General features: G+C 36.8%; 2 protein-coding genes across 2 annotated transcripts; both read right to left on the bottom strand.

Annotated features, from left to right (window-relative positions):
* Positions 1 to 1003: 1003 nt before the first annotated feature.
* LOC148850989 (lysM domain receptor-like kinase 4) lies at positions 1004 to 3374 on the bottom strand. Its single transcript, XM_088943228.1, is given in 4 exon segments — positions 1004 to 1344; positions 1347 to 1954; positions 1956 to 2667; positions 2670 to 3374. Coding segments are annotated over 4 exon segments (1833 nt in total). The 5' UTR covers positions 3112 to 3374; the 3' UTR covers positions 1004 to 1273.
* A 3289-nt stretch (positions 3375 to 6663) lies between these two features.
* On the bottom strand, positions 6664 to 8709 carry LOC148850988 (uncharacterized). The gene is made up of 3 exons (XM_088946438.1): positions 7929 to 8709; positions 7384 to 7481; positions 6664 to 7238 (listed from the first exon to the last, which is right to left on the bottom strand). Exons 1-3 carry the CDS (start codon positions 8134 to 8136, stop codon positions 7107 to 7109), a joined length of 438 nt encoding a protein of 145 aa, XP_088802564.1. The 5' UTR covers positions 8137 to 8709; the 3' UTR covers positions 6664 to 7106.
* Positions 8710 to 13877: the final 5168 nt, after the last annotated feature.

Raw genomic sequence — 13877 nt, 5'->3', positions numbered from 1 at the left:
TTTGGACTGGTCTATTGACATCTATATTTTTATTTTCTATCAATGGATCAGATATTAGTTCAATTTGACATAATCCAATATAAATCCATTATGGATATACCAGGTTAATCCAATCCAATAAATACTTTGGACCATCAAGTCTGAACTGGTCTAATTCAATGTCTTATTGGTCCATCCAATCTGTCCAAATTGATTTTGATTTGGACAGAATCTAACCCAAAACCGGTCCATTGATACCCCTAACTATAGCCAACCAGGGTAAGGTTGACTTAATTCTCAACTGGGGCTGATCTTAACTTCCACAACTCTACATGTTATCACTGTTGTGTTTGGTCAATGACCCTAAACCATTTATGACCACGGAGGGGAAAAAGGAAGGGTAAATTGCTACCCTGTAGTTGTACTTAGGGGTTGGTAACCAAGGTTTTTAAAATCAGACCGGACAGGGAACCCTTCTGGGTCCGGTTCTCAGATCAAAAGGTCTGACTATCTGATCCTAATGGATGGCCTATTCTGACAGAAAAATAAAAAATTAAAAAGAATTAAAAAACAGGCAAAAACAATTGTCCGGGTTGATGGTTCAACCACCCAGGTTAACGGTTTGCTAATCAATTCAATGATTTTTTTGGTCAAAAAGTGGTTTTGGGTAAAATGGAACCGATCTGGTTTTGAAAACCATGGTGATAAAGAATAAACTGTTCTCACATTTTTAAGATGAATTTTCCTGAGAAAAAGGTTGAGAGAAACATTTAAGAATTGGGGTTCAAAGCGGGGTGGTTTCAAGGGGGGGCTTTTGTTGCATAAGTTCAAATGGCTGTGTCAATGTTGAATATCCTCTGAGTACGGGGTGGTTGTATATAACTAAAGCAAAAAGAAATGCTGAAAATGAATCGACTCCAGTGAAATAGATGATGGCTCACGTTTCATACTTCCATATGATGCAGTCCATTCACAAGGTACCCTCAAATTAGTGTTGCATTATATTATACACATTAGAACGATAGGAATAAAAAGGAACAAGAGGGCTCTCAAAGTTGGTCACTTGCAATAATGAGGCAAGGAGCCTAGAGGGAATACAAAACGTAAAATGTGGTTATAAGTTATAACTCTGAAATAGAGCATAGACATTTGAAGATCAGTAAAATTGAGAAGAGTTAATCCTTGAAATTAAAGCTAAGACCTCATTTCCTACAGAAACTAATTAATCTAACATTTATGTATGGTTCTTGCTGAAATTCTACCCAGATAAGGTGTTTCTCAGTTCCCAATTCTGTTAGGTAGCTAAGATTTTCGATAGGGACTGCTCAATCTCATCCATGCCAGGCCGACTGGCTGGTTCTGAGCCAATCTGGCCATGAGCAGAGCAAGGTCAAATGGATGGTTGGCTTGCAGAGATGGATCTACGAACCCTTTTAACTTTTCCTCTGCGTTGTCCTCATCGAGCATGGCTAGTAAAGCATCCGGTAAGAGCACATCTTCTCCTCCACACAAAACAATGGCCTCTTTACCTGTAATTATCTCCAGCATCAAGACCCCAAATGCATAAACATCGAGCTTCGGTGAGATCAAACCATTCTCCAAATACTCAGGTGCCATGTAACCTTTTGTTCCGACGATGTGCCTTGTCAAAGCAAATTCACCTTCCTCCCCTTGAGTCGACCTTGCTAGACCAAAATTTGCAATCTTGGCTCTGAAATCGCTATCAAGAAGAATATTGCTGCTCCTTATATCCTTGTGAACATGGGGAGGACTGGTAAAACTGTGGAGGTAGTTAAGCCCCGTAGCCACATACAAAGCAATTCGAACCCTCTGTGTCCAGCTCAAAACCTTCTGTCCACTTTTGTTGCTATAGATCCAGTCACACAGAGGTCTATTCATGGCATACTCATACACAAGATACCAATTCCCCTCACTAAAACAAACACCAGAGAGCCTGATAAGATTGAAATGGTTGTAAACTTATTTCCTTCGAGACGTCCCCGTTCATCTTCTTGATGGCGGCCAAGTCCCCATTAATTGTACCACGATAAACAGAACCCTTGATCCAACAATTGGAACTGAAGTTCTCGGTTGCAGATCGTAGCTCTCCATATTTATAAACTTTAAGGGACTGAGCAATCTCAGATATACTCTTAAGAAACTCCTCAGATTCTCCCTCCGACTTACTTTTGAGGGGTTTCTCGAATGAATCGATGACAATAACAGAATCAATTGGGTGCCTCGGACTTCTTCTTCGTAAGACAACATAATAAACAACGGCCAAGACAGTAATAAGCACAAATAAACTGGTTGCAACTCCAACAACCACGTAAACCCATGTTTTCTTGGAGCCTTTACCCGATGGAGGGGGAGGAGGCGGTGATGGTGGTGGCGGTGGAGATGGCGTCAAGGTTTGAGAAGCAGATGGTGGATTCTTTAAAGGAACAAGGAGAGTTGTAAATGGATAAATGTTGAAGTCTGATTCAGAAAGCCCATTGGCTGCAAGGGTGTTACCGGTGTCCACACCAAACCTCTCACTTATCGTAGAAACATCATCACCAGACTGGACCGTGTAGCTCAACAGATACTTAACGCCTTCATCACTTTGGTTCTTGGTGGGACAAGCACACCTAAGAGGAACAGTAATACTTGTTCCGGATTGTAAGTTGGTGGCAGATATGTTGGTCTTTGGAGAGCTTGACAGGTGGAGAGACCTTGGTAGGTGTTGTTTGCAATTCTGAAGAAAGTGTCACCGTGTAGAACAACATAAGATGAATTTGCCTGGTAATACTCACCTGAGCAAGAGCAGTTGACAGGAACAATCACCATCTTGTTTGTGTCAAAAGTTGCATCCTCGGAAACTGAATTAATTTGAGAAAGCTGAGATGTGTCAGAGGCCAAAAGACTAGAGATGGAAGAAACATTGTTGTATGGGGGTCGAGATCTGAAGATGAGGTAGGCTTGGCATGTTCGGTTTAGGCCGTTGCAAGTGTAGCCAAGTACAGACGTTGAATTATCAGCGGTTCCGCAATCCGTGTTGGCCTTTCTCTCGTAAGGCTGCTGAGCTAGAATCAGAGTGGAGGAAGAAATCAGAGTGAAGATGCAGAGAGAAATTAGGGGCTGGAAACCCATTTTGGATATAATGAGAAGTATGGGTCGTCGTTGTGACCTGTGGATGGTTTTTAAACGTTAAAATAAAGGCTGATCCATCAATAAAAGTCTTTGTTGTCTTCTCAGCAATCAACCGGGCTGGTTGGTATTCGATAAAAATAATGTTTCAAAGATGAAGGTTGAATGAAAATGGTTCCTTCTACCAAAGTTCTAACGGAACATCAACTAATATAATTCCGACTTTCTGAGGATTGGTGATGTTGGGTTGGCTTTCTCTGCTGCAGTGGCTGGAGTCCTGGAAGGCGATGACTTTTCTTTTTATATTTTATTTGGTTACGCGTAAAACGTAGAGAGATCAATTAAATAATCAGTGCTCTGATTGAATGTGTCAAACTGCCAAAAATAACCATCAATTTAGTAAAAACCTCTTCTCTGTGCTGCTTTTGTAAAATTGAGAATGAATCTATTCAATGCATCTTTATTTTTTCTTTTGTTAGAGTAATTTGGTTTGCTTCTCCGATGGAAAGCTTAGAATTAGGTATTGGATATTATTTTCTCTACATTTACTGCCCTTTGACAAGCAGATGAGGTTCTGATGTGGTTTGCTTATGATTATGTATCATTAGGAACGATCTTTTTTTTTTATTATTTTTAGAAATAAATCCTCGATTTCTCAAAAAGCTTTTACCTATGAAAGAAACTGAACTTCACTGCTCAAATTTCTCTTTCTTGGACGGCTGGACATGTACTTTTCTCTTATTCATCCTATTACAATTATAATTCATGATTGTCCTCGACTTTTTTTTAACGCCGATTGTCCTCAATTCATATCCTCTACTAGGCGTTCAGATAGTGGGGCACCCCACAACGTTTCCCGATGATGATATCATTATTTCTAGTAGTATCATAAAAAGATGTTTTTCATACACGGTGGAAATATGCTATAAAACTTTGTGAGGGCACAGATGTAAATTCGTATGCGGAGATGGATAATCTAATACCCTGTAATAATAAAATAGTTAAGCTCTTGTAAAATCCCTCGAGTATGAAAAAGTAATAAAGAGAATTTGGTATCATGAAGAATTCCCACAAAACATACACTAGTATTAGCCCTAATTTCGGAAGAAACAAGTAAAAGCAAACTAACCAAGATAAGAATAACAAAGGCTATTAGTTAGGGGTGGTTGAAACCAAATAACCGAATCAAAATTTCCGTTTCGATATTTTTTATTCAGTTATTTTGGTAAACGATTTGATTTTGGTTTTAATGACGGTTTTATTAACTTTAAATTTTGGTTTCAGTTCTGGTATTTAGAGGTTCGGTTAACTGAAATAACCAAATTTCTAAGGGTATTTCAGTAATTATATAGGTGATTACATATTTACATTACCCTAGCGTGTCAAAACTCAAAACCTTTCATCCTTCACTCTTCATTTAGCGTGTATTTGGAATTGTGAGTATTTATCAAATAAACATTGTCGCATAAGCGTTACTTCAACATTTTTCCCATCGGTTTATGTAACCTATTTGGGAAACCTTCATTTTAGCACTTTCCCCAATAGGAAACCTATTCCCGTCTGACGGACTATTAGCAAGTAGGAAACTTCGGCACCGGCAAATGATACTCGGACGAGATTTGCAATTCAGGTATAAATATTATTTTTTTTCTTTTTCCCCTTTTTATTCCTCTATTATCAGTTCTTCCCTATAAATTTTTTTTACTCTCTTAGAGTCTGAGTGAAGTCTCGATTCCAATAATTTGGCCTCCAATTCTTCAGTTCATTTTTTCCCCTTTGTTACATATTCTGCACTTAAGTTTTCAAATGAAATTACAAGCTTTAATGACCTGTTCTGCTTCATCTTCTGCAACGCGGCATTGCAGGTCTTGATCAAAGAAAGGTGAAACCGAAAACAATTTGGACAGATAAGTTTTGTGTCACTCTTACAAGGACTGGATTTTCGGTTTTAACCGAATCAACTGAAATAACTAAAAAAATTGGTTCGGTTTGATCGGTTTTAGAAAAGATCAGTTTCGGTTCAGTTTTGCAAATTGTTATATTGGTTTTTAAAAATTTGTTTTTTTTTGTTTAAATTTAACCGAATGTTCACCCCTAAGTCCAGCTGGTTTAATTTAAAAACTGGTGAATCGATTACAATTTTATAAAATTACCTAAATCATAAAATAATTAAAATTTTAAAATGTATGTAATAAGACTTAAACCCATGACCTCTTATTTTTTTATGTATCGATTAATTAATATTAATCTACCTTTTTATTTGTATTTATTAATGACTAATTTTATTAAAAATTAAACAACTTGTTATCTATCATCATATTTAAATATACCAAAAAGTTGTAAAATATATTATATATAGTATTTATATAGTTCGTAGTATATATACACATATATATTATGTCTTCATGATTCAACTCTAATTGAGCCTTTGACCCATAAACTTCTCTATTGTAATTAGTAAATAATTTTAAACCAATTTAATTCTCTGAACATTGATCAAAACTGGAATGTACCCAAATCTGCCCTCTTAAATAAATAAATAAAATAATTTTAAACCAATATAATTAGCCCATCATCCATAATTTCATATGGCGGGCCATGCCATCTCTATTGTAATTAGTAAATAGTAATGGATGAGAAAATTGCAGCGAGCATATGTCCACAATTCAGGTGGAGACGGTTTGGACTCTGGTATTACTGAGCAAAGTGAAGCAAAATTTCTCCATATGGTTCAAAAGAGAAGTAGTATACTTCTACCATAAATGATTTGTCAATGTGCCGTGGAGAAGAGGGTGGATTCTCAACTTTGCCGAACCACATTCACATATCCTCTTCGTGGCCCGGTTCCGGGTCAAAAGCTCAAAGCTATTGCCTATTGGTTACTCTTTTTTTTTTTTTTTTTATTGTTGGCTCAGCAGAAAACAATTTTATGACGACCATGCACATTGACGTTTTGGCTGCATTAAGCTGACCCGACTTGATCTCTTTCTTGCGCATTTCACATTATTGAATAACTCATCCTATAACATCTACTTTTCTTGAAATTTCTCTTAACCTATTTTCCCATCTAAAACATCTTTTTTATTCTATCTCACATTGAGAGGGGATTTGGTCCCAACAACATCCCAAAAGGTCTTTTGCAGTCATACATCGGATGCATTTCACCATCAAGGATAAAGGAAATGCCTCGTTTGGGACATTTGTTGGGACCGTGTATTGGAATTAGATCTGAACTCTTTTGTTAATAAAAATTAATAATTGATTATTAAATTTTTATTATAATTAAAAATAAACAATTATAACAAATAAAGGTTGTAACTCCAATCCATTTAAATTCTATTTAGAAATCGCAAAAAGAATAATATAAATTAAGTAATAAAGTTAAACTTAGTAATAGTAAATAAATTTAGTTTTATTATTAAAAATTTATTAATTTTGTTTATTATTACATTTTCACCTTTCTTTCTCTTTGTGTCATTTGAGGGGTCTCTCGTTTTCCCATTCTCTCCTCCTCTTTCTCTTCTATTAATTATTTTTAATAAATGTATAAATAAATTTCTCAATAAATCTGTATTTAGGCTGAGTGCCAAGGATTAATTACAAGACAAAAATATCTAAATACCCCCAGCTATTTCCACTAATGTATGAGTTACAGATTAAAATTATGAAAATGCCCCCATCATCTATTCCCAATGCAAGTGGGTTATTGAGATTCTGAAAACCAGCTCCTTCACGTCGGTGGTTTTTGGTTTCCTTCAAATCACCGGCCTTCTCCGCACCATATTCTGCCGTTCCCTTGGCAGCTTCTCCCGCCTTGCCTACACCATACTTTGCCGTTTCCTTCAAATCTGCGTCCTTGCCGCACTATAGTATGCCGTTCCGTTGGCAGCTTCTCCGGTCATGCCTGCACCGCACTTTGCCGCTTCCTTCAAATCTCCGTCGTTTCTTTAGCCTCCCTCCCTCACTTCGCGTGTTCGTTCTCGTAGTGGTGATCCTCTTCACTTACGCTTCTGCAGGAGGCAATCAGCACAAGGACCAACACCAAAACAACTGACACGTAACAATGGAAAGGCCGAGCCATCTCCAGATGTAATCAAGTTGATCCTTCTCCGACGTGAGAATTCAGAAAACTGAAAAATTAATGCAGAGATTCCGTGAATGAATTATCCAAATAGACACAGTGTGGAATCGATTAAGATGAAGGAAAACGTCGAGTTTTGGCTTTACTTTTATAGTAAAGATGATTGAGGATGCAGAGGACAGGTGTATTGCTACCTGGCGCACTAAGAGCAGCAGTTTCTGAGACGAGGGCGACAAATGTCTCTCCCGAGCAGTCCAGCAGCCCACTTGATTGGCAGAAATAATTTTCGAAACTGCAACAATACCCACCACAATATCATTCGTCATTGATTTGTTCATTGTGCAGGGATGAAACTAGGCATAATTTCTTCTTAGTCCCCAACCCCAAGCCGATGATTATGTTTTCAAACCGGCTCTGGCTTGAATCTGGACCCTCTCCCGGGCTCAGCCCTCCCTCATCTCCTCGTCTTGTCTATCTAATCCTAAACATGTTAGAATTGGGTTCAAGTCGGGATAAATTCTCAACATACCATTACCGTATCAGTTGGTTCAACCCTCGCAGAGCCGACACCAGCCCTGCCCATTTCAGTAAACTTCCAAAGAAACTCAGATGGGTACAGTCAGAGTGTATAACAAACAGTGAGACAGAGTGAACTCTGGAGTCTGGAGCAGAGATTAAGAAGTGAAGGGGAGGAGGGGTGAGGAGTCAAAGAATAAAGAAACAAAACAGAAGAACCAACCTGAACGGAGGCACCGGGAGGGAGCATAGACGAGAGAACCTCCCTGACCACTTGTTGCTTGCTGTTGCTTACGAGACCTTCCTTGCATTACACTCTTTGAGACGTTTACAAATCTCTCGTAGTCGTAATCCCAAAAGCCATTGCTTTTGCTTTGATTGGAAGAGGAAGAGGAAGCGAATTTCTCCATCTTGCGGGCGAACAGGGCCATAAATGCCTTCTCCAAGAATCCATCTCTATATTGCGTCTTCTAACCCAGAGGAGCCGGCTCCCCCAATGGTTCCGCGATTCCGCATCGGAGAACGTAACCACTGCTTCGTCTCCCTCTCCGAATCAAACTATCATTTCCATGAGGTGGACACACAAGGGGTTGCAAATATTGAGGATGCAGAGGACAAGTGTATTGCTACCTGGCGCACTAGGAGCAGTAGTTTCTGAGACGAGGGCGACAAAGTGTCTCCCCCGAGCAGTCCAGGAGCCTGCGACCCCAAGTCCAAGCGCGTCGCATTACATGGCGCACCTTCTCTCAAGCTTTTACGTTGCAGACTGGACAAACCAAATGACAGAAGACAGAGGTAGTTAATAAAACTAAGAATTCGGTTACTTTCCCTCCATTTCTCTTAAAAACCCATAAAACGAAGTCAACTTCATGTTCATGGATATTGGATGGATTCTCGCCTTCACCCTCCTTGATTGCCATTTCCTTCTTCGTTCTCCATCCACCCGCAACTTCGGTGGAAGGTCGGAGTTGAGTGAAGTCTTCTCTCCTCTCGTTTGTTCAACCCAGATTGAAATGTGAATAGGGAGTTAGAATGAGAAAAGGGGATTGGGAAATAGGAAGGGAAAAGGGTAAAACGGTTCGTATATTTTTGTAAAGGTTAGTCTTGATATTTTCAAATTTTTAACCCGCACCTAATATCAGTGATTCCCCCTAACTGACGGTAAATTAACGTTACTAAATTGTCGAAAATTAAATGTTCGGGTAGTAGATTTTTAACCCGCACCTAATATCAGTGATTCCCCCTAATATCTCGGCTGCTCACGAGTCGGGTTGGGTTAGTTTATTGAGGTTTTTTCAATCGATTCGATCTGATCGGGTTACTTGAGATGGAAATCGAAACCGACCTAGTGTTAAGTAAAACCGACCTGGTCTGTTTGAATTGGGTTGGGTCGGTTTGGATTGGTTTCGGCTATAAGTTCATCCATACCCCCCATAGCCCATGTGACTGGAATTTGTAAGGACATCTAATTCTAATTGTAATTGTCTAATTGGTTGCCTATTTAGTGTAAAAGACTACAATTAGGATCATTTGATTCTTTTTTTTAAACTTTTCCAAAAAAAATCCTTGTCTAGTTGTTTTATAATATTTGCCATTAATGTTATTCCTAACTAAAAGACTAGGTTAGGTTGTAATTAAGAATTATGATAGAAACAACTTAGTTAAGTAGGAACTAAGTTGGTTCGGTTCGGGTCAGTTTCGATTTTCACACAAGAAAGTCGAAATTGACCCAAACCATCGGTTTATGAATTTGTACAATCCGAAACCGATAGATGCTGATGAAAACCCGGTCAACTCTGGTTGAATCGGTCCATGTTGGTTGGTTTGGTCGGATTGGGCCTTCTTATGAACAATCCTATTGATGAAAACCCGGTCAACTCTAGTTGAATCGGTCCATGTTGGTTGGTTTGGTCGGGTTGGGCCTTCTTATGAACAATCCTATTGTTGCGTTTTAAAGTTCAGGTATTAAATTGGTATTCGACCTACAGGTATTTATCGAATTTTTTTTAAATATAATTTATGTAAAACTAATGATTATAGTAAGTGGACATAATTTATTTAACATAATCCAATTAAGTTAATAATTTATTAAATCTAACTTAAATAAATTAATAATTTATTAAATCTAACTTAAATAAATTAATAATTTATTAAATCTAACTTAAGTAAATTAATAATTTATTAAATTAGTCAACATAAATTAACTAATAAAATCAAACTAAATAAATACAACACAATTCAAGGGCAAGGATGAGGATGGGGAGTGAAATCTTCACCTCAATAGGGAATCCATTATAATAAATTGGATAAATTTTAAAAATTGTTTTGTATAATTACAATAACGCCATTATTTATTGAACAAATTTTAATTTTTATGTTATCTTCGTGATTAATGATGATAATTAAGTGTTAAACCAATTTAGATTATTGAATTTTTTTTTATTTTCAGTTTTTCCAATTCATGCTTTTTATTAAAAAAAAATCATGGATTGGGGTCCTTGATGGGGAATTCGTCCCCATTGGGGATGGATGTTCATTTTTTTCCTTAACAAGAATCAAGGATGGAGATGGGAATTACTTGGAACTTGGGGACAAGCATTGGAAGTATAGCCCCCACCCTAAGCCTGCCCCATGTCAATGTATTAAATTAATCAAAAAATAGATGTGTAATAGCAATACAAATTTAATAATTAATAGTATATAATACCAACATATGAAGTTAGTCAAAATAAGTATGAACAAATAATACTAAAACAAGTTAATAAGTATTAGTAAATATATATATATGTATATGTTTGTGTAATATTTCATTATATGTTTTAAATTATCCATTTAATTTGATATTATAATTTGCAAGGTGCACTTATATTTAAATTCCATTTAAAATAAATAAAATATAATAAAAATTAGTAAAATCAAAGTATATTTATCTAACAAAAATAATAAAAATAAAATTCATTTAAATTAAATTTAGAATAATAAAAATTAACAATTTAGCTAATCATAATAAAAATTCATAATCATTAATACAAGAATTAATACAAGTTTATTTAACAATATATAACTCAAAAATAATGTTTGGGTTAGAATTAATTTGGCTTTGCCCAATTGAAAATGCCATAATGATATTTCAATTTGGATTTTGTCTAACAAAGCCCATGCATCACATAGGACCTCGCTATTAATGATTAAAAAATAGGGAGAATGATGGTTCAGCCCAGGGTTAAAATTTGTAGGTTCAAAGTATATTTGAGGTAGGTGCGAGCTTGGAATTAATGTCAACTCACAGGTAGGTATGGGTGCATAGAGTGTGAATTTTTAACCTTTTGAATGTTTATAACTCTGCAATGGAAATCAGAAATCTGCATTGGGCATATTCATACTTTTCCATAAAAAATAACCTCTATTGGACGAAGAGAGAGAATGAAAGGTTCATCCAGACCAGCCATCAGATAAATGACCCACGAGATTGCCCACAATCCCACAGTTTATAGGTCATATCAATGTCATACGCAATGGTGTATTGAATTTGACTATTAGCTATCTTATTAATTTAAAAGTTAAAAGTTGCTTATAAAAGAAGGTTGATTTTAACATGTGGCAAAATATTCTGGCTTCTTTTTCACAACAAAGGTAGGAAAGGGAATAACTTGGAAGGTCCCGACTAAATCACAGCATGATCCGACTAAATTCAATCTCCACAACCAAACCTATCCTCAATTTTGTTACTTTTCATGATTTTTTGTATTTTGTGTTAGGCCAATGTCATTTAAAAGATTTTGGTGAGTACATGCTGAGTAAGTTGACTATTATCTACTATTTCATTTGGAAGTCTTAGAATGACCTAAATTTTTAATAATGTTAGTCTACTCACCACCCAGTTTGGGTGTACTGGGTGGTGAGTAGACTTGTTCATGGGTCAGGACGGGTTTGGGTTTGGGTTGGGCTTGCCTATGAATCAATAGAATACATTTAGGCTCTGAGCCCGGTTCAACTATTGGGCCTAGATCTTGAGTCCAAGCCTGACCCTCATATAAAGTATGAGGCCCAGGCTCGAGGCTGAGCCCAACCATAAATTTGAAAACATATATTTTTTTCTTTTTTACTCAATAAAAAAATGTTTTAGTTATATTAAAAGCCCTCAAAGTTCAAAAATAATAAAAGATCTTACTATTACTTGAAAATAGAAAAGAGAAACAAAGAAAAAATATTGTATATATTTTTTATTATATAATATACATTATCAAGTCAAACTCAGCTCAAGCCTAGCTTTTTTGAAAAAGACCAAGCCTAACCCAAGCCCGCAGGCCCAAAATAATGTTCAAGCCCGACTTAGAATGAGTCAACTTGTCGGACTACTGGGCCCATGAACAGGTCTAGTGGTGAGAACAGTAAACAATGTTTGCTCGGAAATACGTCTTTCACATCCTGAACAGGTGGATTCACTTCATGAGTCAGTCACTAGCCGAAATACGACCCTCCCTTTTTATCATCTACTAGTTCTTTTCGTGCCATACAAGTGGATTCAGTTGATGAGTCAATTACTAGTCGATGTATGGCCCCTCCCATTCTATCATCTACTAGTTCTTTTGATGCCATTTGTAGTTGTGATGAAGGGGTGATTCCAAATTTTGGTGTTTCTTAGGGATATGCTTATATAATTCTAACAAAAGTTCCTTAATTTTACCGGATGCTAAAGCAGTAGTTGATTTTTTGGGTCTTGGTTATCCTCCCTTATATTGGGAGGTTTCTCATCTGGTGGACAATATTATATCTTTAAGGGAAATTGTCTAAAACTCAACCTCAATTTTCAACATTTCTCCTAAACTCGTTATAACTTTTCAAAGTGTCTAAAACTCACCATGTGAGTAAGTTTTTATTTTCCAAAACTTACATTCCGTTAGTGCACCGTTAATGTTTCTTAACAGATGTATCAATGTCAGCATAAATAACAACTTTCATGACCAAATTACCCTTGAATGGTGAGTTAGAGTAAAAATGGTCTTTTTCAGTTTTCAATTTTCTTGTTTTTTTTGCATTTTTAATGTTTTGTTATAATTTCTAATGTTTTTTTTATAATTTCTGTTTTTTTTTACATTTTTCTATTTTCTAAAATCTATAAATTTTTGGTGTTTTTGACTTTTTTCTACAATTTTTATTTTCTGATTTTGTTTTTCAATCTCTATAGTTTCTATAATTTGTAAATATGTTTTTATTTTGTTAGCAATTTCTATAATTTTTATATTTTTTGTAATTTTGATTTTTTATGTATTTTATATTTGAAAATATTTTTTTGAACTTTTTCCTTTTTTATTTCTAAATATTATTGGATGAAGATAAGAAGACTTGTGAGAGTCTCGGCTTGAAAGTCTTTATTCGAATCTGTACCTGTACTAACCTGTACAGAAAGTCTCTTTCCTTTTTGGATTAGGAACCTTGTTTTAGAAAGTCTTAGGGAGCAAGGAACTCCTCCACCGTATGTATATAAATACCATAAGGATCAATGGAAGGGGCATCGTTTTGGGCTTCCAAAATTTTTCATGGTATCAGAGCCAGGTTGCTTCGAGAAGAAAAAGAGGAGGGTCTATCGTTGTTCCTCTGTTGTGTTGGCAAGTGGAAACGGAGCAGTAGCCAACATAACTTTGCAACAGCCTGCTGCACTCGGAGCTGTCGTGGCACTACATCTGTAACTTTGCGCTGCACTCCTCCTGGGCGAAGCAAACCCACATCGGATGTAGTCCTTCTGGCCTTGAAAGTTAATTAGTTCGGTCTCTGAAGCGACATCCCAGTACTTGATGAGAGCATCGTTGCCACCTGAGGACAGGTGGAGTTTCTCCAGTCTTGAGTACCGAATGAGTCTAACCGAGCGAGAGTGGTCGCGTAGCTGACACAAGGGAATTTGTTTCTTGAGATCGAAGACTTGGACGAGTCCAGACTCACCTCCCGCAGCCAAGAGCTTTCTGTCGTAACGTTAAGTAGCAGACAGAGTAAGCGACAACGGTGAAATAAGATATTTTCGCTTTCGGTTCAAAGGTTTGCGAATCGTAGATGGTTACGGAGGCAGAATAGGTAGCAGCGAAGTCGTGTCGGGGTTCCGGGGAGAAATCGATGGAGGTGATAGCCGAGATGAGGCCGGAAATTTGCTGAGTCTTGAATGATCTTCAGTATTTAG

The sequence above is a fragment of the Nelumbo lutea genome, chromosome 5 (assembly GCF_056320005.1).
Source record: "Nelumbo lutea isolate HS-2025 chromosome 5, American lotus-T2T, whole genome shotgun sequence".
Taxonomy (NCBI): domain Eukaryota; kingdom Viridiplantae; phylum Streptophyta; class Magnoliopsida; order Proteales; family Nelumbonaceae; genus Nelumbo; species Nelumbo lutea.
This window is presented reverse-complemented; position numbering and strand designations above follow the sequence as displayed.